Source organism: Plasmodium gonderi (genome assembly GCF_002157705.1).
Source record: "Plasmodium gonderi DNA, contig: Chr13, whole genome shotgun sequence".
Classification (NCBI taxonomy): Eukaryota; Apicomplexa; class Aconoidasida; order Haemosporida; family Plasmodiidae; genus Plasmodium; species Plasmodium gonderi.
This window is the reverse complement of record NW_021628938.1, coordinates 1,066,939-1,092,046: the sequence shown is the minus strand read 5'-3', so window position 1 is coordinate 1,092,046 and position 25,108 is coordinate 1,066,939. Positions and strand designations below refer to the sequence as shown.

Here is a 25,108-nt window from a genome sequence, read left to right as displayed (position 1 = left end):
GTATATATGTATGTATACATATATCTACTACATATCTACTACATATTATGTATGTTCGGGTAGGTGTCTCGTTGTCAAAAACATAGCAAAAGGTACACATATCATGGGGGTAAGACTTTTCCCTCCTGATAACTCATATATTTCTTATACATATCAACCAAAGCGATGTTCATGCCCTCTATATTCTCTCTCATATAATTAACAATTATGTTTGTTCTCTGCCATTCATCATGATCTTTCACATCCAACAAGTAAGTAAGTATATTCTCCAGCGCTTTATCACAAACATCTGCGAGGGGTAAGCAATTGATGTGGGGGTTTTCAATATGACGTAAAGATTGACAAGTATTTTACAATAAATGGATAAGGGGCGGGTGCAATCTATGCAAAAGAGAGTCATATATATGTACGCACGACCATGCATGTGTAGCACGTGTCAGGGTCAGGGACTTACGTGGAAGGTCTTCGTGCTTCAAAACACTCTTGAGAACCAAATTGTAATTAGCAGAGTGATACATTTTAGTAGCAGTAAAGTTTGAGGAGACGGTATTGAGGTGCAGAATGTTTTTCTTTTCAATGTATATGTCTGTGCTCGTGTTCAGAATGGTATTTATAAGTTTAAGGAGTTGTATAATCAGATATGTGTAATCGTCCTTTGTGCATAAAAATAAATTATCGGATTTATTTTTATCATAAAGAATATATTTTATATGTGTACTAGTACTACTGCTACCACCGCTACCACCGCTACCACCTCTACTACACGTTGAAAAATGAGAGTTGACAAGGGAAGGGATAAGGTCGGTAAAAAAATAATTCTCTGTAAGTACATGTATAAATAACATTATTGACATCATGCTGTTTTTATTATGTATATAGTGGGCATAATAAAAAATGGTCGATGCAAACGTGGGAACATTGATTTTGAAATATACTAGAAATGAAATTAAAATATAGTTCAGAAAGTTAGATTCATATATGGATAGAATTGCTATTAGTGTAAACACGCTGTGTTTATTTATGTAGCTATAATTATCTTCATTTATTGTAAAAAAATTAAAAATTTTAAATGCTTCTCCTATGTTATAATCCTTTAAATATTCTACTCCTAACATTTGTTTCATATCATTTTGAAATATTTCAAATCCTTTGTGGAAGTTTTCTTCACGTTCATACGTCACTATGTTATCATAAATATGTTTCATTTGTTTTTCCTTATAGTTCGTGAATTTGTAGTTCATTTCTTCCTTACTATTGCTTGGTGCCCTTTCTCCTCCCTGCAACTGTTCATCCCCAATTGCAGTGCCAATTTTTCTCATGGGTTCGATTCCCTTCTCAAAAATTCCTTCGATGATGCCTCTCTCGTTAGAATCCCTCCCAATTGATACCCTCTCGTTAGAATCCCTCCCAATTGATACCTTCTCATTAGAACCCCTCTCGTAAGAATTCCCATCGCTGCGTCTACATTCCCCATTGGGTGTTCCCTCAAAACCCTTTTGCACGGAAAAATATTTGTCCATATATTTCAACATCAACTTTATTAAATATACTATGACAAAATTGGCCATGTAGGAATAGAGAATTGGCATTTCGCTTTTTATAGTATTTTTATATATACCTATACAAACATGCAGAATGTATATGCACCTCTCTATGTTCCCTTCATCATGGAGCATAAAATTATTTTTAATAATTGTTAAAAATTTCATTTTTAAAATGTCATTTGTTAATACATTTGTTGCAATCGATTCGTATGTTAAATAAAAATCGTGCGTTTCATGAAGGATGAACAAGCACATATATTCCATCAGAACATCAAAACATGCGTTATTTATTTCGTGTTCCATTTCATTAGAATTCTTTTTTTTAAAATGTTCATTCATGAAAAGGGTCATCCGTACATACAAAGAACAAATCTTTTTCACTATTTCTTCATTTTTAGGAGTACACATTTTGAATGTTAGTTTCAAATTGCATAACCATAGGGTGTACAAATTGTCGCTAATTGTTTGATCTATATATAAATTTATTTCTCTAGCTAGCTGGCCATGATCGATCATGTATCTGCCATTACAGTTAACATTATTTGGATCACCAACATTTAGGAAAAGTGCATTTCTCTTGTATCCCTCGTACATCTGGGAAATATTTTCTTCCTTTATCTTTCCTAATATAGTATAAGCAATTATGTCAAAACTGAAATAAAATAAAATCAAATCATCTCTCCCTTTGTCTTTCGATCCCGTGCCAATTCTGTTCTCTCCCCTCCACCCAGCCCCTAAGTGCCCATTCTCTCCCTGGTAAAAGCCACTACTATGCCAATTGCTATGATCACTACTATGCCAATTGCTATGATCACTACTATGCCAATTGATATGATCACTACTATGACTAACATAAGTGCTAACATCACCTGGGCTATCGCTTCGACTTTGGTTACGGTTCATATGTGTAGACACACCTGAAGTGTACTCATCATAATTCTTATTTAATATCTGCACAACAATATTCAACAGGTATTCCTTTATAGATATGTTGCTCGTCATGTACAAATCCAAAAGAAAGTTGTAATTTTCTTTGAAAATTGTTATGTCTTTTTCTTTGTTACTCATGAACACGATGTGACTTAGGATCTGCAGGATCTTCTGAATACTCTTGGGATAGGTAATCTGTGAAACGTTTTAGTGCAAAGAGAGAGATAGAGAATGGAGAGGTATATGTGGTGGGGTCGAAATGGGTCAAAATGGGCCAAACTTGTCCCCAATGAGTCGTAATAATAAAATCGCTTCTGTGTCGTGGGGACAGCAAGAAGGAGCACAAAATGGAATAGAAGAAGAGTGTATTATTTTATTTTATTTTATTTTTTTTTTTTTCTCTTTCCCTCATCTTTGCTTCTCCATTATGAGACGTACCTTGGTGAGGAGACTTATCAAAGGCACGACAAGGAACTCATTGAAGTAATCATAATTCTCGTACACATATTCATACTTGAACATGTATCTGAATAGACACACAAATTTGAAGAAGACAAGAGGAAGGAAATTGGAGGATTTAGAGGCATAATGAATTGGAGAAGAGCTGGGAACTGAGGAATGAACATCCGTGGGAAGAATCGAGTTGGAAATGGTTTTATTATGATTCTTTGGTGATAGCACAGATGCTGCATATTCTGCAGAAGGCATAGATGGTGGATACTGCTCTGGGTGTGCATTTCCTTGAGCTGGAGAAGCTTGGGCATATTTCTGTGAGATATGCATGTCGATAAGTCGAATATTTTCGAAGATAAGCAAGGCAATTTCATCAATGAAAGGAAAGGAGGCCTTATAATTTTTAATCCAAACTTTTATAATGAGTGCAATACGATAGCTGATTAAGGGGTGGGTATATTGTATCTCTAGAAAATCCATAAAAAAGTGTATCATGCAAAGAATATGTTCAATTTTAATTCTTCTATGAATGGAAGGATATAAGATGTAATAAATATTTAAGTATCCATCTAGATGAATAATGGCTTCTGAGAATTGTGGAATTTGTATGTCTTTTAAATTATTTGGTAGGGCTTTAATCATATGTGCATAATTGTGAAATGCATTAATTAATGGTTCAAAAAAGTGACTAAAAATAGAAAATAAAAAAGGTTCAGAAGATATTTCAATGATACATTCTCTTGCAGTTGAGTAAAAAATATTTTCTTCTACTTGATAAGCATCTTTATCTTTACTATTTAATATAATATCAATAATTTGCTCTGCTGACATGTTAATACAATATACTCTTAAAAAATCAAATATTTCTAATGCTTTTTGATTATGCATGAGTATATAATTGTCATTTGTCAATGCATTTTTTACTTCTTCTCGTATGTAAGTTAAAATATCTTTAAAAGAATAATTTTTATTAAATCTACCACTCTTATTTTCACATTCCATATTATTAATATTCACAACTAAATTGTTTATTATTTTCGATTCCAACGAACTTTTCTCATTATAATTGCCAAAAAAAACATTCTGATTATTGTTCATAATGTTTTTTACATTTAAATAATTTTCTCTTATCTTTTTCTGCTTAATCAAGTTATATTGGCTTAAACAAAAGTGATAAAATAACGATTTCAAAATTGATATACATAAATTTATAATTTCCAAAAATTTATTCTCGTAATGGTCACTGTTAATGTAAATATTCTTATTCAAGTGCTTTTTTAAAAATAGACATATAAACTTTTCAATAGTGTCTCTTTTTAAGTACTCATGAAAGGAATTCTGAAATTCCACTATATGTAAAAAAATTCCCAACAAAAACTTCAAATATTTCAAGTAATACTGCGTCGATTTATTACTGACAAATTTTAGATAAAATATTGTCTTGTTTGTTAGACAGTTGAAGAATTTCTTCTTCATCTCAAAGCGTTTACCCATTTCTGTGCCTTCCTTGTCAGAAGTGGCAGCATCAGCATGAGTAGAAGTATATGGAGAAGTGGCAACATCAGCAGGAGTAGAAGTATATGGAGAAGTGGCAACATCAGCAGGAGTAGAAGTATATGGAGAAGTGGCAACATCAGCAGGAGTAGAAGTATATGGAGAAGTGGCAACATCAGCAGGAGTAGAAGTACATGGAGAAGTGGCAGCATCCCCATCCGCATGAGCAGCGTTGCCAATTCGGGTGCCAACTCTCGCACGAACGAAGGCCTTCTGGACGTCATTCCGAATTATTATCAAATTAAGCATAATGCTGTCAACAAATTTGAGAATTTTTATTTTCTTATAACTGTCACTGTTGAAGTGGGAACAGTAAGCTGCCTCTTCACTCTTTCCAGAATTCATATCACTGGAAAACTCCTGGTAAGAATTGTTACTATTATGCTGATGATTGTTGTTGTTTTTTTCTTCTTCTAGGTTATTCGATTCTGTACTGGACGAATTGAAGAAAAATGTAAGTTGTTTCTCATGTTCCATTACTATACTGTATTCACCATAGCATTTATTGCAATTGGACTCATTGCTACATGCACAAGGTTCTGTATTCTCCTTTTTGAAACACATATTCATATTGTTTTTCCAGAAGGGATACAAGTAGTTAATAAACTTTTCAGAAATGTCAAATGTTTCTCTCTTATCTTTTAATAATTTCTTCGTGTATTGCTCTCTTAACACTTTATATAATAAATACATGTACATGTACAGAATATGGAGGTTATTCTTATGTATATTCATATTGTTCAGAAAAAAATTTAATAACTCTGGGAAATTATGAACTAATTCATATCTAGCTACTTTTCTCAACAAAATACAAAACTCTTTATAATATTCACCAACATATTCAAGATTATTAAGCATATCTAAAATTTTCTTCTTTACCATGCCTTTTACTTCATTGCTTAAATGAAATGCATCTTTACAGCTCCAAAATCGACACACCAAGTTTTTAGAATATATGATAGCCAACTTCCTCACATTGTAGTGCACATCTCTGTAGCAGCATATTTCCAATAAATGCAAAATGAAATCTTCTTCTTTTTCCAATTCACTGAGAATTTTCTCTGCTTCCTTTCTACGGTTCTCATCATTTGACCATGTGTCGTACAGCACATCTACAATTTTTCGGTGCCCCTCATGTGCGAGCCCCTGCATCATCGACACAGTTGAGCTAGCCGTTTCTTGGAGAAGCAGCGGTTCTTGTTGTTGTAGAAGTGGTTCTTTCTGTTGTAGAAGTGATTCTTGTTGTTGTAGAAGCGGTTCTTGCTGATGCCGTTGCTGCAGTTGAGCAGGATCATCTGTGTGTCCCACGTACGCTGAGAGATTCTCCTCCCCCTCCTCCATGTTCCTCTAACCCTGAGAGTGGTCTTTTCTTTCGTAAGCTCAAAACAAATAAAATAAAAATAAGACGAAATAAAACTAAGATGAAATAAAAATAAGAAATTCCACCTTCTCTATTCAGCCTCTATTTGTTATGCGTGCAACAAGCAGTTCTGTTCTTCCAACAGTTTCGGGCTTGGGTGGGAAGAGGTAGAACGTCACATATAAGCACGTGCAGCAAGAAGAAAAAAAAAAAAAAAAAAAAAAAAAAAAGGGTACATGTACAAAAATGATGTATGTACCCGGATTTACAAATGTGAAAACATGTAAAATGATAATTTGCATGATACATATGATTTATTTCATGCATGTGTGGCATCGGTATGAGCACGTGTGTGATCCAATAACGATCACTCCTGCTTGTATGCTGCCTCCATAAGTCCACCTACGTACCAGTTACATATAATGGTTTTCTTTTTTTTTAATAAAAATGTAGAGTTACGTGTAGGAGTGGATAGGAGCATCTCTCTATTCGCGATCCGCTTAAAACTTGTTTGCAGCCTCCGTCTCACGTGTGAAGAGTAATCAGCGCATGTACATGTGTATATGTAAGTACGTATACTTATATATGTATCTATGCATATGTACATGTACCTCTATTTATACCTGTACGTACACTTTTTTGGTGTACATATTTTTTGGCACATTTTTGGCGCATATTTTTTGGCGCATATTTGGCACATATTTTTTGGCGCATTTTTGGCACATATTTTTTGGCGCATTTTTGGCACATATTTTATGGCACATTTTTGATAAATTTCCTATCCCTCACAATTCCCAGTAATTTTTTTTTTTTTTTTTTTTTTTTCTTCTTCTTTTTTTTCCTTCACAGAATTCCCCATTTCCTGTGAGGCAAAACATGGCACTCCATTTGAGGGCCTTAAAAAGTTTCCCTCATTTTTTTTTTTTTTTTTTTATCTTTTTCCTTTTAAACATACATAAGAGAACATATAAAACTATAAGTCCAAGTCTTCACGTATGCATAAATTTGAAAAGGTTTTATATGCATATGCGAAGTAACGCATTTTTGATTGACCCATTTTAAAAAAAAGTTCGCACATCCTCATATTCATTTCAGTTCAGTTAAGTTCATTTCATTTCGGTTAAGTTCATTCCTCCCTGTTTAACCGTTTTTAGACTTGCGTAAGAAAAGAAAAATAAAGAAAAAAAAAAAAAAAAAAACAGAATAGTATGCAAAATTAAAGGCCCACATATACGCATTAGTAAATCCATAAAATGTATAATACTCACACGACATAATAAAAAAACACCCTTTGTGAATTTTCTTTTGGCCTCAGTTGACCAACTACCACATCCATCCGCACATTGGAAAAGAAAAATTGATTAAAAAGTAAAAGAAAAAAAAAAAAAAAAAAAAAACATAGAAGGAAAAAGTGACAACCATATATATATATATGTATATGCACAAGTTACAAATGAGGGGGAATGTTTGTAATCAGAACGTTTTTTTTTTTTTTTTCTTTTTTTAGCATGCACTTTATAAAGAAAATTTTATATCTATGAGACTTGAAATAATTCACAAGTTCCAGAGCACAGAAAACATCATGGTTGTCTATCTATAAACGAATGTGTGTTGTTTGGGCACACAAATATCAGGCCCACACCTAGACATATTACACATATGAGTGTATGCCATTCGTTACCATCATTTAAAAAAAAAAAAAAAAAAAGGAAGAAGTGGAAATAGTGGAAGTGGTGGAAAAGGAGCGGCAAACCCGAACGGAAAAAAAAAGAAAAAAAAAAAAAATCATTCTCTCTCTATATATAACGTCTGTAAGAATATATTTATCACCATTTGGTTATCCATTCGCTTTTATTTTATTTTTTTTTTTCATTCAAATGTAGAGTTCAATTGGAGAGGTGCCTGCTCTTTACACCCTTTTAGTAATCCCCGCTTTTGTCAATCTTTCGTCCTATTATGATAAAACTATCATTCTTAATTCGCTAAAGTAGACGAAGGAGAAAGACATAAAAAAAAAAAAAAAAGGTATCGATACAGAAAAAAACGCAATTGTGAAAAAGAAGATACAAAAAAAAAAAAAAAAAAAATTCTATTTGCAACTATGAATTTGTTAACAACACGGTGAAATAAGAAGAAAATTTACAATTTATGCACAGACGTGAAAAATGGAAATTTTTTTTTTTTTTTTTTTTTCCCTTGCGAAACGGAATTTATGTGCTTATAAAGGTATACATATTTTAATGGATAGATCAAACGTGCATCAACTTTTTATTTTTTTTTTTTTTTTCATTCAGTTTCATTCCATTTTATTCTGCTTTATTTTTTGTTTTTCTTGTAATTACCTCGTCAAAGGAATCTTTCTTCATGGGGGTTCGGTGCACTTTGGTCTAAAATGGATAATCATAAAGTTTGACAAAAAAATATGACATAAAGGGGAACAGCAAATTTTTCCCCATTGTTGCACATAATGAGGTAATAAGCAAAAGACAAAACCAAGAGAGAGAGATCCATTCACGTAGGGAAGTTTGAACACTATTGCTATGACTCACCTGTACATGAATTGGCACTCCTTTTCTTGTAACTTCTTTATGAATCTCTTTGATGCTTTCCACGCAAAATTCCTTGTTATTAACCTCCCGGGTACCCCGAGTGCATTCTTTTTTCTCTACTACATGTTGTACCATTTCATCATGATCTTTCATAATTTTCATGTCAAAAGTGTCTACTTGCCTTAGGATATTTCTTATATTTGGAAAAGATTCTTTTATTTTTCTGTTTCCATTTAAGTATAGTGTTTTTAAGTTATTCATGTCTTTTAAAAATTTGAATTCTTCGATATTATCTATGCGGTTAACTCGAAGATCTAGGGTTTCTAAATTCTTCAGCGTGGAAAGTGGACTCAAGTTCCTGCAGCGTTGGAAGGACAGAGGAGGGAGGCTCTATGGGGTGAATCTGTCTAGGTACATATGTTTAGATGAATCTGTCTAGGTACATATGTTTAGATGAATCTGTCTAGGTGCATATGTTTATATGAATCTGTCTAGGTGCATATGTTTATATGAATCTGTCTAGGTGCATATGTTTATATGAATCTGTCTAGGTGCATATGTTTATATGAATCTGTCTAGGTGCATATGTTTAGATGGATCTGTCTAGATGCATATATTTTCCCGTATTTACTAGGAACTTCTCAGCTCCCTTTTCTGCTCCTTTTCCGCCTCCTAACCTGATAAGATTGTTGGATAAGTTCAAACTCTGAAGCAAAACGGGAAAGGTGTCTGGACTCATTTTCGATATTTTGTTGTTAGAAAGATTTAAATCTTTTAGGATTTCCAAATGGGACAAATGTTTCACTGAATTTATGTTATTTCCTTCTAGGTTCAGTTTCTTCAGGTTTTTCAGATTTGTGCACTTGTTTAGGAAATTCGTCCTAGCTACCATGCAATAGCTTATGTCTAATTCCTAGATGTAAAAGGACGCATGGATAGATGCATGCATTCAGAAAAAAAAAAAAAAAAAAAAAAAAAAAAAAAATCCATATCGGTGTGAAAAACGTGGGTTCCTCTTGGTGCTTATCCAAATTGGTTGTGTGGAAGAATGAATCGTCTGCATATAATCATGTTAATACACCACTGTGATAGGTGATTTAATAGATGCTGCAATAGACACTGCAATAGACACTGCAATAGACGCTGCAGTAGACACTGTAGTGTGCACTTCCTAACCTCCAAACATTTAAACGAATTTAAGACACTGGTTTCATCTTTCCCTGTGAAGGACTCGTCACTGATATGTTTGTTGTTGTTCATTATCAGGACCTACATATGTGCGTTCGCACAAATGGAGAAGCGTAGAAATTGGCAAAAACAAGTATAAGCAAATTAGTGGTCCGATTTGAGTGGTAACAAATTTGCCTCACGTGTGTAGGTGAAAATTAGATATAACTCTGGCTAGCCGTGCTGAAATGTGATCCCCGTCACCCTACGGGTTCCCGGGTTCCCACGCAGATCCTACCTTGAGATTGTCCAGAGGACCTATGTTAGCAATGGTACTTATTAAATTGTTAGAAATATCCAAGTGATGGAGATTGGCGAAATTGTCATTGTTAATGGTAAACATGATACTTTTGATTTTCATATTTTTTATTTCAAGGTGTTGCAGAGCAGTGTAGGGTGGATATATATTATATATGTCAAAAAAGACATTGATGGTGTAAATATTTTTAAAAAATTTATCTATATTTTCATTTCTTTCAACATAATTATTATTTAAAATTAATAAATTGCAAAATGTATGAATTAAATATATGTCCAGATTGGGAAAGTTTATTTTATTATTATATATATTTATCGATGTTAAAGACTTTTTATATTTCATAAGAACCAAATGAGTAATATCCTTTATCATATTGTCATGTATATTTAATTCTACCAACTGGGTATTTTGTATTAATGGAATATTCAACAATTTGTTGTATGCGCATCTTAATACTTTTAATTTTTTTAATGAACTTATTTTTTCTATATTAACTAATTTGTTATTATCTAGAATTATCTTCTCTATGTTTAAATTATTTCTTAAAAAATTTATGTTTTGAATTTTGTTATTTTTTAAATTTAAGATTTTTAAACTTGTTGGCAATTTCAGCTTCTCTAAATTGTCTATTCCATTGTTTGACAAATTTAAAATTTCCAAATTTGACAATTTTGAAAAATCACAAATAATGACCATGGGTGTGTACAGGTCTGACAAGTTTATTATTTTTACTTGACTCAAATCCTGCTTATCCAAAATTGGTTCTTTAAAGATTATCTCTGGCTTTTTCTCTAAGTCTCTTACACTTGTGTGGGCAGTGTGGTCTGCACGTGAAGGAAGCAAGGGGAAAAGCGGGAAAATGGATACCTAGACACACGCTCTTCACAGGTGCAGACATACATGTTCTGATAAATCTTGCACCGACTCATGCATGAATTTTTTTACCGTCTTGATAAAGAAAAATTTCCCCGTGGCACGGCACAAAAGAATGAGAATCCAAATCGAACTCTGGCCTCGAGGTTAGGTGTACACCATTGAAACATTCGATACGAGGGAAGAGAAGATGTATATTTGAATAATGTGCAGGCTTCATATACATAGGATTACTAATGATAGATAAGAATTCAATCTTCTTGTGATTTTTACTGAACACCATAATTTCCATGTAATCAAAAATATAATTAAAGGATACATCTAAATGTGTTAAATTTCTGAATTTGTTACATATAGGAATCAAACTGGTGATACAATTAAATGAAAGGTCGAGGTGCACTAAAGAAGGAATATTCATCTCCTCTTCAGAAAATTGAAAAAGTACATTCAAATCACTTATGTTATTATTTACAAGACATAATTTCTTTATATTTTTAAAATGGTCCTCTATAATGTGTAAATCAATTTTGCATATATACAAACTGTTTAAGTATAAGGTCCCCGTTGTATTATATTCCTGGAGACACCTCTCAGACAGTGTGGACACAGTGGTATTATCACTTTCCCTATCAGATGACTGATGGATGAGGAGAGAAACATTGATTTTTTTATTCTTTAAAACATGAACATGTTCAGGCAAACTGATTTCCATCTTTTCGTGAAAATTTTTGCTACTCATGTCAAGGAGACATTTTAATTTATTTTTCGATAAAAGGATACACACACATTTTTTAATTTCACAAATGACTTTACTTAACTTGATAAAATATTTCGTAATATGAAAAAAGTTAACGGAATTAAATGTTAACAGATAGTCATAAAAATCTTCTTTAATTTTTTTACTTAAGCTTGAAAATTTTGTTAAAGGAGATTCATCGTCTATTTTTACATAATTTAAGAAATTTTTTTTTTTTTTTTTTTTTTTTATATTTTTTTCATGATCATTTCCCTTAGTAAAAGAATTTACCCTGCTTATTTCTCTCCCCTCATCAGGTCTTTTTGTATTATTATTTATCAAATTTATATTAACTATGTATTTCAAGTTCGTATGTCTTGGTAGAGTGTAATAAATTTTAAATTTCGTTTCATCATTTTGCTTGTTCTCTTTACAATTTTGGGAACTGTATGCTGTCACTTCATGATATTCATTCGGGAAAAAGTAATTCTCCACGATGTATATGATGAATGGAGGGAAATCAAATTTCTTGTTTCTCACGATTTTCTTTTTCATATTCATGTCACTTGCCCACGGTGAGCAACTTTCGTCACCTGCTTTATTTGTTGGAGTTCCATATCCTCTACTTTTGTAGTAAATTGGGTGTACTAGTCCGTCTTTTTCGTCCTCATTTAGAAATGTTCTGTGAGATGAGATATTTTATTACCTTAACGTGTGCATGCGTTTTGTGGAAAGGCAAAAGTTTCCCCCCCACTCCTCCACACACACAAACTCACACCCCTAGTCCTCTCCTCTCTCTCGTTTTAACAATCACACATAATACATGCACCTCTAATGGCGAATCCCTTTTTTCCAAACTACCTTATAACAGTCTTCAACACATGATTTAAGCTACAACATGAGCATACGAAATTTTTCTCAAAGAACTTCTTCCTCTCAGGGTCTTCCACTTCAGCTTCCTTTTCATCAAACTCAAAGAACTCGTTAATTTTACAGCTGAAGATTTGAAATTTGGAGGTATGACAAATGGATATCGGGAAGACTAGGTAAAAGTGCAGCTGCACAAGTAGGTACGTGTAAACCATATGTGTGTATTCCATGCGAACCGTTGGAACTGGTTCAGCATTTTTTCTTTTTTTTCTTATTTATTTATTTTTTTTTTTTTTTCTTATTTATTTTTTTTTTTTTTTTTTTTTTTTTTTTTTTTTTTTTTTTTTTTTTTTTTTTTTTTTTTTTTTTTTTTTTTTTTTTTCTTATTTATTTTATTTTTTTTTTTTTATTCTATTTCATTTCCTCTTTCGATTTCTTCTGTTCCTTTTCTTTTTTTATTACTAATTGTACGGGTGCAAAAGGAGTAAATTCTTTTTATATATTACACTGTTCAGGTGATTTTCTCTAGACAAAGAAAAAAAAAAAAAAAAAAAATTAGCTACATAGGTTAAAAATTATGAAAAAATTAGCTACATCAGTTAAAAATGATGAGAAATACATGTTGATTGCACATTAGTACATATGTATAGAACTTGGAGGAACTGTTCAGCTGCGGCTCATAAAAAGAACTTACATTAACGTGTTCAGGTAAACATTATTCAATTTTTTTACTTTTATGATGTTTTCAATTTTTATGTCTTCTACAAAATAACTCTTTAGGGACTCTGAGTTGAAATTTCCTTTCAGAAACTGTTCAACTTTTGCATACCTGATTAAAAGCATGTTTGTGAAGCAGAGGGATGAAATATGCTTTTGCCATCCATATATGTGTAATAATTTCCCCTTCCTTCTTATGAACATGTGAAATGAATAAACAAATTTTTTTTTAAAATTTGCATACACAAACATGGAGCGTTTCTCTCTCATATGTCTCACTCCATCTCTTGCTTAGTTAGAACTTGAAAAAAAATGTTGAAATAGGAATTCATCGATGTCGTTATGTATTTGATTTGCAGGTTCCGTTCTTCTTTCAGCCTTTTCATTATGTAATTAAATCTGTATTGTGTAAAAGAGTTCCAATATTTCATCGATAGCATGTGTTACTGTTGAAGGGGTAGTATTTATAAGTGTTTCTGTGTGAGACCCTTCACATGTGTGTGTCTGGTGTGTGATTTGCTTTTCTCCCTTTTCTGCCACATGTGAAATGACACGGCGGAAAAAAGAAAAGAAAAAAAAAAAAAAAAAAAACACAATGGGGTTTTGCTCACCTAGAAATATATGCACTAAGTAAAAAAGATATCTCCTGTTTTATTTCACATATTCGATCATGTTCCCTTTCCATGTTCTTTAAACAAAGGATGTATATGCGTTTGTGTGTGTAAAATAAATCAAGCGTCGCATTTTGCACACAGCATTTGCATGTAACTTTCGTATGAACAGTTCAGGCGTTTTTTCCGAAAATCTAAATAAATGTGCAAACAATATGCACACGCAAAATTTACGTTTTTCCTAGGGAATTCTTCCATATTGTAGTAAAAATGAATGGGCCACAAGACCTCCCTTAGGTAAGAAATGTTCTTGTTATTAATAAATAAAATATAATGCTTTTCTTTCTTGTACTTTTCTTCAATCAAATTTATTTTGAAATCGACGATGCTTTTCAGTATTTCCATATCACGGACAGCTAGATTTCTCTCTTTGTTGCTGACCGTTTGATGGTCTAAAATCTAGTGTGTACATCGGGGTGGCATAATATACATGTAGGGTATGTATATATATATATTTATGCCTCTATATGTATTCTCCCTATGTGCACGTTCCATTCGACGATGCACAGAGATGAACAATCTATCACAAAGTGTAGGACACGTCACAAAGATTAAAAAAGAGTCAGACGCGAGGAAAAGAAACTTAAAGTGTCTCGCATCATTCTCCTTACTTGCAAATTTGGAAAATTAGTAAAAAAGTAGTGTTTATACAACAAGCCATCTTTAAGTATATTACTTCCTTCGAAAAAGTGAATACATATTTTTTGCATTCACGTGTGCATAATGTACCATATTGGAATTGTGATCCTATGTGTTCATACAAATGTGTGCATAACATTCGATACAGCAGGAAAAGAAAAATCTCTCTTATTCCACAATCTATTACTGTAGTAGATTGAACTCAGGTATAGCTCCTTAACATTTTGTAGATGGTTAAGAACTTGGATGTCTTCAAAATGTTCGAGTCTTCAAAAGGAAAGTGTCAATGAGGGAAGTGCGCGAGACAATATATGGGTGTCACTCGAGGAGCTGCGTTATGCCATGCATCGGGGTACTACTAGAGGTCGTGTGTGTTAGGCCATCTATCAGGTGCCACTCAAGATGTGTGTAACATCATTCTAAATGAAGCTGATGACGAGAAGCGAACCTGTTCCCACTGACATTTAAGTATTCTAAGTTGGAGTTATTCCTCAGTGGATCTAAGTTCCTAATCCGATTATTGGCTAAATTTATGGATGTAAATGAAGAGGTAGTTGAAAAGAAATCTACATTTTCTATTTCATTATCACTCAAATCGATGTAATGTAAATTTTTGTTTTCCTCTAATTTGATGAAATCCTCAGTCAATTCATTGCAAAATAAGTTTAGTTTTTCAAGTTTTTTTAATCTGCCTAATCCTGTGCGGGAAGTAAAAAAGGGGAAGTGGGAGAAAAAAAAAAAATAAAATAAAATAAAAAAAAAAAAAGTGACAGTTGCTAAGAAGCTGGAAAAGCACTGTGCTGCTGAACATTTTCTTTCCTCTACAACTGATGCTTATCGTTCAACTAGTACTAATGTTAATTTGAAGAACTATTTTGGTTCTGAAAAAAAAAGAAGCTACATCCTGGTGTAAAATTGAACATATGTTCCACACTACGCATCCTTTTTTTTTTTTTTTTTTTTTTTACCTAGAATACTCTTTATTTTATTTATTTGTAAAAATAAAACCTTCAAATGTTTGCATTCAAATAATGGTGTTATATCAGTGATGTTGTTTTTTATCAAGTACAACTCTTTTATATTTACAAAATGTTGAAACATTTTTAAGTTGATAGATTTCTCCATACAAATCTCTAACATGTCTATTTCCTCATTTGTCTTAAATTCAACATTATTTGAGGATTTCACTAATTTTATATAGTCTCTGCAAAGACAAAACAAAAAAAAAAAAAAAAAAAGAAAAAAAGAAAATTCGGTAGATGTTGCTTGTGTAGATGCGCAGTGTCCATTGCATCTGCTAGGAATTGTCCCTAGCTTTGGGTTCCATTCGTTTTTTTGCTTCATTTTTTTATTTCATTTTTTGCTTCATTTTTTTGCTTCATTTTTTGCTTCATTCTTTTGTTCTTATCGCATTATTGTATACTCCTCTTTATCTGTTGGTGCCTCCATTTTAAAGAGTCTACAATTTTGGAACTAGCTTAAAACAGTTCTTGGGAAAAGAAAAAAAAGAGAGAGATCTCATAAGGCAATTTGACGCATAATTGGTGTGATGTGGCACAAAACTTATGTGCTACTATGGTGTTCACAACTGGGTTTATAAATATGGTTTGTAAATCTTGCTTTTAAACCCAAATTTTTTTTTTTTTTTTTGTTTCTTTTTTGTTCCCATTCCTTTTAGTGTCTCCTCCTTTTACTTATAATTCTGATGTTATTATTCCTCCTTGCTGCGCACCTGGGATAAGAGTAATGGAAATTTCTGCACTCATGGCTTTAACTCTCTTGAACTCCCCTCACCTCATGTTTCCTTATCTGCAAAGAGAAGAAAGTGCAAAAGCTTCACAAAAGTGAGGAAGAATCATATGGGTATGTATAGAGTAGTTGAGCATGGGTTAGTGCACGGGTTAAGCATGGGATAAGTGTGCGAAAAACATGCCATATAGACACAAAAGCAATATAGTGTTATATGTGTGCGATAATTCTGGAATTATTTTAAACATTCTTTCCACTTCTACTTCTTCTTCTTCTCTATGTGCACTTTTTGTCCCTATTTCATGTACTTTTATTTTTTTTTTTTTTTTAGCCTGCGGTAGAAAATAAGTCATCTTGTGCATTCCATGAGTGACACGCAAAAAAAAAAAAAAAAAAAAAAAAAATAGAAATAGAAATAGAAATAGAAATAGAAACAGAAACAGAAACAGAAATAGAAACAGAAACAGAAACAGAAACAGAAACAGAAACAGAAATAGAAACAGAAACAGAAATAGAAATACAAATACAAAATGGGATTAATAAAGCTGGATTAGCACAAACGGGTGGGTTGAGAGCACCACCATCTTCTGCATGGAAAGCGACGTGAAATTTTGGCAAAAAGTTATCATCTGGGAAATTTACACACATGTTTATGTATGCATTTATGTATATATATATATATATATATATATATATATAGAGAGAGAGAGAGAGAGAGAGAGAGATTTATTCATGTTTTGCCCAGCTTACCACTGCCATGGAGTGTACTCGTGGCCAATTTTAATTATGGACGTAGACAATGTATGCTTCTATTTGTTTGTATTTATCTGTAACACAATTTTTTTCGTTTTTGTTTTCATTTATTTACTGCTGTTCAAGCGCATTTATCATTTATGCCAGTAGTAAGTCACCCCTGGGGATTAACCCTATCCCCTGATCATACTTTGAATGCACAAGGAGGAATAAAAAATGAAATGAAATAAAATGAAATAAAATGAAATGAAGTAGAATTAAGTAAAATGAAATTAAAAAAAGCAAAACAAAATAAAATGAAATAAAATAATAATGATAAGAAGAAGAAGAACAACAACAAGGGATTCAGGAATAAATGAAGAAGGGACCAACACAAAAGTATACATAATTTTTTTTAGCCAAATGCACATTATGTAAAAAGTCAGTGACATACGGAAAGCTCGTATGTAAGCTATGTAAATGAAAAAAAAAAAAAAAAAAAAAAAAAAAAAAGATGATTTCTGAGTCATGATGGATAAGGCAAAGAAGGCCAAAAAGTTTATTGATAAGAGAGTGAAAACGTGTGAGGCCAAGAATGCTAAGGGTGAAGAGAAGAATGATGAAATGGAAGATGAGACGCAAATCAAGGGGAAGATTTTCCAATCACATAATCAGGAAACAGATAGCGGGACTATACACATCACTGAAAAGGAAGGAGTGGACACTGTGGGTGAAAAAAAATTTACTTTGAATGAAGAAATAAAAGCATGTATAGAGAAAAGAATACCAAATGTTAGTAGAAATTTAAAAGTTGATGTATATGTAGCCATACCATCTTCCATTATAAACAACAGGAGTGATGTTATAAAATCCTACTTGACAAGCTATTTAGCAAGGATATTTACAGTTTTTTCGATTTCAAAAGTGTATATATATGATGATCAATGTATGCTTGAACGTTGTGAGAAAAAGCAGAAAAGTGTAATCCCAAATCAGAGTGATTATTATCACAAGACGCAAGAAAAAAACAAAAACTATCACATCGATAGAGGAGGGATTAATAACAATCAATTGACGGGAAAAAATTATTATACTTGTTCACATGAAAAAGAAGAAGAAAAAAAAGAAAAAAATTCTGAATATTCCTATCTGTGTCAGTATTTACATTACAATTTACAGTATTTAGAAACACCACAATATTTAAGAAAACATCTTTTTCCAATAACTAATTTTTTAAAAAATTCTGGAATTATGAATCCTGTGGATGCTCCTCATCATTTGAGAAGTGATGAGTGGCTTCCATTTCGTGAAGGAGTTGTAATAAAAAAAAAATTAAATAGTATTATTGTTGATGTTGGATTGTTTGCAAATGCACTAATAGATAATATAAATAATGTAGATGTCGGTACACGAGTTACAGTTATGTTTCATCCAAATTCGTTCCAATTATTTCAAAAGAAAAATGCAAACATTTTATTCTCTGGAAAATTAATTAACCCCATAACACCAAAATTGTATGACCTGTATTGGGGATATTCTGTTGAACTCCTAAAAAGACTCAGTGACATTTTTGCTCTACGTGTGGATTGCATTGTAGGCACCTCCGAGCGAGGAAAGTTCTTGGGCGATGTGACTTCTTCCCTTAAGAGTGCCAGGTGGGTGCGAACGAACGCACGTGTGCACTCATACATATGTATATATGTGCACATAATTTATATGTGCACATAATATATATGTACACAGTGTATATGTACACAGTGTATATGTACACAGTGTATATGCACACATAGTATATGTACACACATTATATATGCACACATTGTATATGCACACATGGTATATGCACACATGGTATATGCACACATGGTATATGCACACATGGTATATGCACACATGGTATATGCACACATGGTATATGCACACATTGTACATATGCACGTGTTCATACGAACCCGAGCAACCAAAGCAATTGTTCCTTTTTGACCATCTCTTGTACGCATTTCTACCCCACGACAATTTCAGCTCCATACTTATCGTGTTCGGAAACAAGCAAGGGCTAGAGGATCTGTTCATCAAGGAACGGGAGGAAGAGAAAAATAAAAACTACAGTGCAGAAAAGAAAACCAAAATTTTAAACAAAGTGTTAAAAAAGTTCCACATGTTCATTAATACATGCCCATACCAAACTTCCAGGACAATACGAACCGAGGAGGCCATAGCTATAACGTTATCTTTGTTTCACCATATTCTTACATAGCACTGTGCGTGCACATGTATGTACATATGTGTGTGTATATACATTTGCACTTACATTTGCATGTGTACATCTTGGCAGGGGGGAAGGGAAAAATTGTCACTTGAAAGATAACAGCACAGCCCCACGTAGGCGAACATACCAAATAAAACCGTTCGAACACAAGCGAAATTATCGTCCAGCCAATTCACCCCTTTGAAGTGTATAAATATTTTGGGCTTGATTTTTCAAATATAGTTTATCCAAATCAACTTTTTTCAAAATGGCTAGCCAAGAAAAAAAAAAAAAAAAAAAAAAAAAAAAAGGCTTTTTGATATGACCTGTTCAGGTAAAAAGGAACACCTAAAAATCACTTTTATTGGAATAGTCATTTGATATTTCTTCATAACAGGAAACATATACAATATAGAAAATATCAAATTTGAAAGTATCTATCTACGTCTGTATTGAATTCTTTCATTTTGTAAATTGTTTTCGCCCTCTCCCTATTTTGAGAAACCTTTTTGTTTTCTTGCTCGTATAGGACACTCTTGCAGAGTACCTTCCATAAATTTTTGATTTGCTTGGATTTATCATTTATTAAAAATTCGTCTTCCATTCGTTTTTGTGGCATGTACAAATTTTGGAATTGTGTCATATGTTTTTTTTTTATAATAAGTTTGTCAGCATCTGTTACTGCATTAGGTTTTTTTCGAAATTTATTAAAAAAGTAAGAACTATTGTACACAATTTTATAAGGAATTGTTCCTCTTAAATGTTTGAAGACGTATTTCAATTTAATGTTATAAATACATATATCGTCATTATTCAGTTCGATTAAGTTGCTCGCTTTTGAGTGTGCAAACAATTTTGTTTTCAGAATGTGCAATTTGTCTTTCTTGTTGTATATGTAGTCAAAATTTTCTTCATCCAAGAAAGTGCACATTTGCATATTGTCCAATCTATGCGTGTTACCATTTCCAGTGACGATGATGCCATTATCTTTATTATTTTCCTCATCAGCATTAACATTGTTGCCCAATTCAGCGTTCTCATTTGAGCCGAGCAAAAGCGGTTTGCAAACTTTGTTGGTGGTCTCATTTTTTTTCTTTTTTAATTGAAATTGAGCGTATAGAGGCACTTTCACCTTATTATACTCATCAAATTCGTAACTTAGTGGTTTTTCACTATCGCTAATGTAGTAATGTTTACTTTCTAAACATTCTCGTCTCATTAAGTTGTAAAAATGTTCCTTCAGATAAACATTTTCTCCTTTAAACAGTCCAACCGGATTATTTGGATATATAACTTGGTTTTTCTTTAACATAGATTTTAATATATAATAACTGGATTTGAGGAAGTCTGATTTTTCTGTAGGTATCATATTGGTTATGTAAAGATTGTATAAATATTCATCATCTAATTTATCTAGTGCTTGTTCAAAGTGATTATATTTTTGTTTTTTATTAATGTCGTATGCTATTCGTCTGAAGTGATTTCTCACAATGTTACAATATCTATCTCCCTTAATTATAGCATTGTTGCTATTTCCTCTGTTTCTTCCACTATTTCCATCACTATTCCCCCCTCTGCTATATCTCAATTTGTGACGTACACTAACATCCCTCACTATTCCACACCCATTCACACACATATATAAGTTGTAGTGATCTAAATTCTGTAAATATCTATAAACATGGCTATTTATAAACACCTTTATGTATTTTGCCTCTTCAGAAGAGGCATTCATTGGATTCGCAAACTTATCATATATTATTTCTCCATGATCCCACACCTCATCCCCAAGAAGTTTCTTTCTCCCCATAGTACCAGGATGGGTAGTAGTCGCAGTAGCAGCAGTAGAAGTAGGAGCAGAGGGATATCTGCTGGTGCTAACAGCATCGTCTCGTAATTTACCATTCGCTAAACGCAATTCTTTGATCTGACTCAGCAGAGAATTCTTTTTTCCACTCGATCTGTAGATATTAACCAATGAATTCACGATTTCGCTGTTTTCTTCCTCTTTTTCAAAGTTGTATAGGGTGTTTTCCTGTTCCTTTGGTTTATTTTTTACACATTTCTCCTTCTCTTCCTGTGCCTTCTCCTTCACCCCTCCTTTGATATTATCACCGTTCTGATTATCATTATTACGATTCTTTTGTTCCACGTATACAATTCTAACCACTTTCTTACTCTTTTGGTCAACTATAAAAAACTTGTTATCCCGTTCGATGTACATTTTCCCCCTATGATCATCGATCAGAATTTCGAATTTCGAGCTAGACAATTTTTTTCCTATGCATGTATTACTACTTTGGCTTGATAAGCAATTCCCTTTGTTTACTTCATTTCCTTCCATTTCATTTACACAACATTTGGTATCCTTTCCTTTTTCGATTGGTACATCTATGTGATCACTTCTCCTTTTGTTTCTCTTTTTGTATATCCTTATTTGGGGTTTATTCTGATCTGGCCCACCAAGCCCATCACTTCGATCATTTCCACCACTTCTATCACTTCGATCATTTCCACCACTTCTATCACTTCGATCACTTCGATCATTTCCACCACTTCTATCACTTCCACCACTTCTATCACTTCCACCACTTCTATCACTTCCACCACTTCGATCACTTCCACCACTTCGATCACTTCCACCACTTCGATCACTTCCACCACTTCGATCAATTCTATCACTTCCAGAACTGCCCTTTCTAGTGGCTTTTCCCCTGTTGAATATGAACAGCGACCTCGCAAAGCCTCCCAAGGAACGAGTCCTCCTTTGATTCCTGTATGTTTTTATTTCTTCTGGATTTTTTGGCAAAGGTAGAAGAACGTGGAAAATTTTATCTTCATTTGTAGAAGAGTTATCATGTTTTGAAAAATTAAAAAAGTTAAAATAATACACATTGTAACAAAAAAAGAAGGATATCCACTTGTTGAAGCTTGTTGAGTAACATTCTGAAAATATGTTAAATTGGGCAGTTTCATCTTTATTGATTTTACGTGAATTATTTCCATTCTTTTCATTTCGACTCTGATTTTGTTTTTTTGCTATTCCTGCTGCATAGTGGTAATCCCTTTGAAAGAACTCATCTTCCCTGTCAATGATAATGACATCGTCAACATGGATATTTTCTTCATTTTTATTACCACCCCGATTGACAAGAGGACTAGATACATTATCATCTTCATTGTATTCATCATTCAATGAATCGATGAAGTGGCGATAAAAAATACTTTTACTAAAATTGGAATGATAAGTCTCATAGCACTTTTTTAAAAATCGATTTTCATGTTCAATATCTATATCAGTTTTTAAAAATGGCAAAGTTAAACATATACGGCTAGGTATATTTAAACATCTGCATAAAGCAATAAAAATTAAATTTATCATAACATTGTTACCTCTTTTTCTTTGTATACTTCTTAACAATCGAAATATAATCGAACCACGAACATTTCTGGAAATATATTTTTCTCCCGATATCCATGATTTTTCATCCATAATCAAATTAAATGAATTCTTCACAAACATGAATAGGTAAATCGGGTCCTTATACAACTTTCTATTTTTACCCTTTTGATAATTTACATATACAGAATATATTAATGCTTGGACTAATTTGTCATTACAAATGCCGTTCAAGAATTGAAGGTGACAAATCCAACAGAGCATATAAGTAATTAGTTTATTCTCTTCAATCTTTTTTTTCATATTTTTAATTTGCATCTCTTTGAAATTTTTTATATTTTCAATAGATAAAGTTTTTGTCTTTTCCTCATTACAACTATCATCTTCCCCTTCGCTTTCATTTCTTTCCGTCTCAGAATTATCCTTATTATAAACACTATGTTTTCTTTCTTTCTTTTTTTTTTTACCCTTTGTTTTGGGACTCTCCTTTTTCAATTTTGTTATCTCTTCTACAATCTGCACATCAGAATCGGAACTTCCATTAGCACTTGTATCATTTTCGTTGCTGCTCAACCCTTCGAAGTTAATAAAATCATCTTCGTCAGCTACTAGCAATTCAATATTTCCTAAAAGTTCTTCCTCTTTTTGATTCCCATCACTTGACACAGTTTTGTTTTGCAATATTTGCAGTTCCTCTTCTCCAAAAAGTTCCCTGTCAATTTCGTTCACTTCTGTTTTGGGGGATGTCGTCTTTGTCTTTCTGCTGTTCTCGTCCATTTGTTTTACAAGTGCACAAAAGAGTGGATGAGTTGGGTTAACTGGTAAGGAGGTCAGCTGATAAGGAGGTCAGCTGATAAGGAGGTCAACTGATAAGGAGGTCAGCTGATAAGGAGGTCAACTGATAAGGAGGTCAGCTGATAAGGAGGTCAACTGATAAGGAGGTCAACTGATAAGGAGGTCAACTGATGAGTTGGGCTAATTGATGAACGTATGTATGGATGTATAAGTTCCTCATAAGTGGATAGGTTTATACAATTCTGAGCCCTTTCACGGGAGCGAAAGACGATGATCCTCGTGATTTTGTTGTTTATTTTGATTGGCCACTTTTCCCTTTTTACCTGACCGCGTTACCCTTTCTGTTTTCCCACTTCTTTATTTCTTCGTGGATTTTTTTACTACACCAAATTGGAAACCATTTCTCATTCTTTTCTACCTCCAGGAAACTCTCTCCTCTCCTCTACACACATATGCACGTACACTTTTAGATGCACACTCGTGATTACGCTCATCAGACTCAAACATTTCCATCCAAAGGATTACTTTGGTCAATCATGAAAATACAAGTTTCAACATTTTAAGTGTTTCTTTCTCTTCTCCCTTCTATGATAATGGACAGTGAACACACTAAGGCTTTTCTACTGACTCTAAGGATGATTATCACAAATGTATGTATATAGTGCACATATTAATGTACATAAAATATACATATAAGTGTAAAGTAAAAAATTATCAAAAACCAATAGTGAGTGGAAAAATGCTTAAAAGGTAAATGGATTGTCCTTATGCATATGCCTACAAATATGAGCCTTGAATTTTTTTTTTTTTTTCTTTTCTTTTCATTATTCAAATAACGAATTGGTAGAAGAAAAAAAAAAAAAAAAAAAAATCCAAACGGAAGATTGCACAGTTCAGAAATGTTACAGTTAAGCCGTTATAAAAAAAAAAAAAAAAAAAAAAAAAAAAAAAAAAAAAAAATAAAATAAATAAATAAGTAAATAAAGGAAAAAAAAATGCAATAGAAAACAGAGGATAGCAAAAAAAAAAAAAAAAAAAAAATATGTATTATGTATATGTACATATACACATATTCTTAGGGCGAAAATGAAATAACAAAGCTGCATATACATAACTATAAATCAAAATCACGTAAACCAATTGATTGGGTGATGGACAAAATAAATGGATTGTGAACGTCACACGTGCAGCTGCAAGGAAAAGATGTTGGATTCACTAACTTCTACATCCCTGCATAGTCCTTATCTCTCTATCTCTCCTACTATGCTGATAGGGTACGTGTGCCCTTAAACTGACACAACACGTTTAAAAGTACGTATGTGTGTTTTCTTACATTTGTAATTATATATATGTGCACATGGCCAATGAAACTTAAACGAAAATACACGGCCAGCAAGAGAGGAGTTTGCTGATGTTATGAAAACACATATCTACTATTAAAGCTATATAATATATAATACACAAAATTTTCACACTTTTTTTTTTTTTTTTTTTAGACTTACGAATAGACAGCTGGTGGTGCTGTTAGTAAACAGTTCATTCGTTTGGGACAATTCATTTTATGAATCTTCTGGTGTCAGTGTTTTCCCGTCGAACGAATTCCCTTTTACACATGCATACAATGTATGATTTTTTAAAATAGAAAATCAAAAAAAAAAAAAAAAAAGGGAGAAAAAATGTGGAAAAAAAAAAAAAAAAAAGAAGCAAATATATAATATAACATAATGTGATATAATAAGATAAAATAAAATGTAGTTAAATATGTGGTTAAATGAAAACTAAAAGAAACCACGGAAAAGTGT

General features: G+C 32.6%; 4 protein-coding genes across 4 annotated transcripts; 1 reads left to right on the top strand and 3 right to left on the bottom strand.

The window, feature by feature from the left end:
- Positions 1 to 101: 101 nt before the first annotated feature.
- Positions 102 to 5,822, bottom strand: PGO_131850 (hypothetical protein, conserved; the record flags this gene model as incomplete). Its single annotated transcript, XM_028689701.1, has 3 exons — positions 102 to 289; positions 455 to 2,669; positions 2,913 to 5,822. 3 exons carry the CDS (start codon positions 5,820 to 5,822, stop codon positions 102 to 104), a joined length of 5,313 nt encoding a protein of 1,770 aa, XP_028545502.1.
- A 1,938-nt stretch (positions 5,823 to 7,760) lies between these two features.
- Positions 7,761 to 15,831, bottom strand: PGO_131840 (hypothetical protein, conserved; the record flags this gene model as incomplete). Its single annotated transcript, XM_028689700.1, has 18 exons — positions 7,761 to 7,823; positions 8,184 to 8,228; positions 8,391 to 8,748; positions 9,068 to 9,303; positions 9,567 to 9,659; positions 9,856 to 10,673; positions 10,822 to 12,167; positions 12,347 to 12,481; positions 12,818 to 12,880; positions 13,050 to 13,184; positions 13,352 to 13,471; positions 13,684 to 13,760; positions 13,918 to 14,142; positions 14,355 to 14,422; positions 14,570 to 14,649; positions 14,831 to 15,080; positions 15,351 to 15,586; positions 15,806 to 15,831. 18 exons carry the CDS (start codon positions 15,829 to 15,831, stop codon positions 7,761 to 7,763), a joined length of 4,374 nt encoding a protein of 1,457 aa, XP_028545501.1.
- Positions 15,832 to 17,391: 1,560 nt separating this feature from the next.
- On the top strand, positions 17,392 to 19,120 carry PGO_131830 (RNA methyltransferase; the record flags this gene model as incomplete). Its single annotated transcript, XM_028689699.1, has 2 exons — positions 17,392 to 18,518; positions 18,886 to 19,120. The coding sequence occupies 2 exons, from the start codon at positions 17,392 to 17,394 to the stop codon at positions 19,118 to 19,120; spliced, it is 1,362 nt and encodes a 453-aa protein (XP_028545500.1).
- A 412-nt stretch (positions 19,121 to 19,532) lies between these two features.
- On the bottom strand, positions 19,533 to 23,288 carry PGO_131820 (hypothetical protein, conserved; the record flags this gene model as incomplete). Its single annotated transcript, XM_028689698.1, has 1 exon — positions 19,533 to 23,288. One exon carries the CDS (start codon positions 23,286 to 23,288, stop codon positions 19,533 to 19,535), a length of 3,756 nt encoding a protein of 1,251 aa, XP_028545499.1.
- Between the last annotated feature and the right edge of the window lie 1,820 nt (positions 23,289 to 25,108).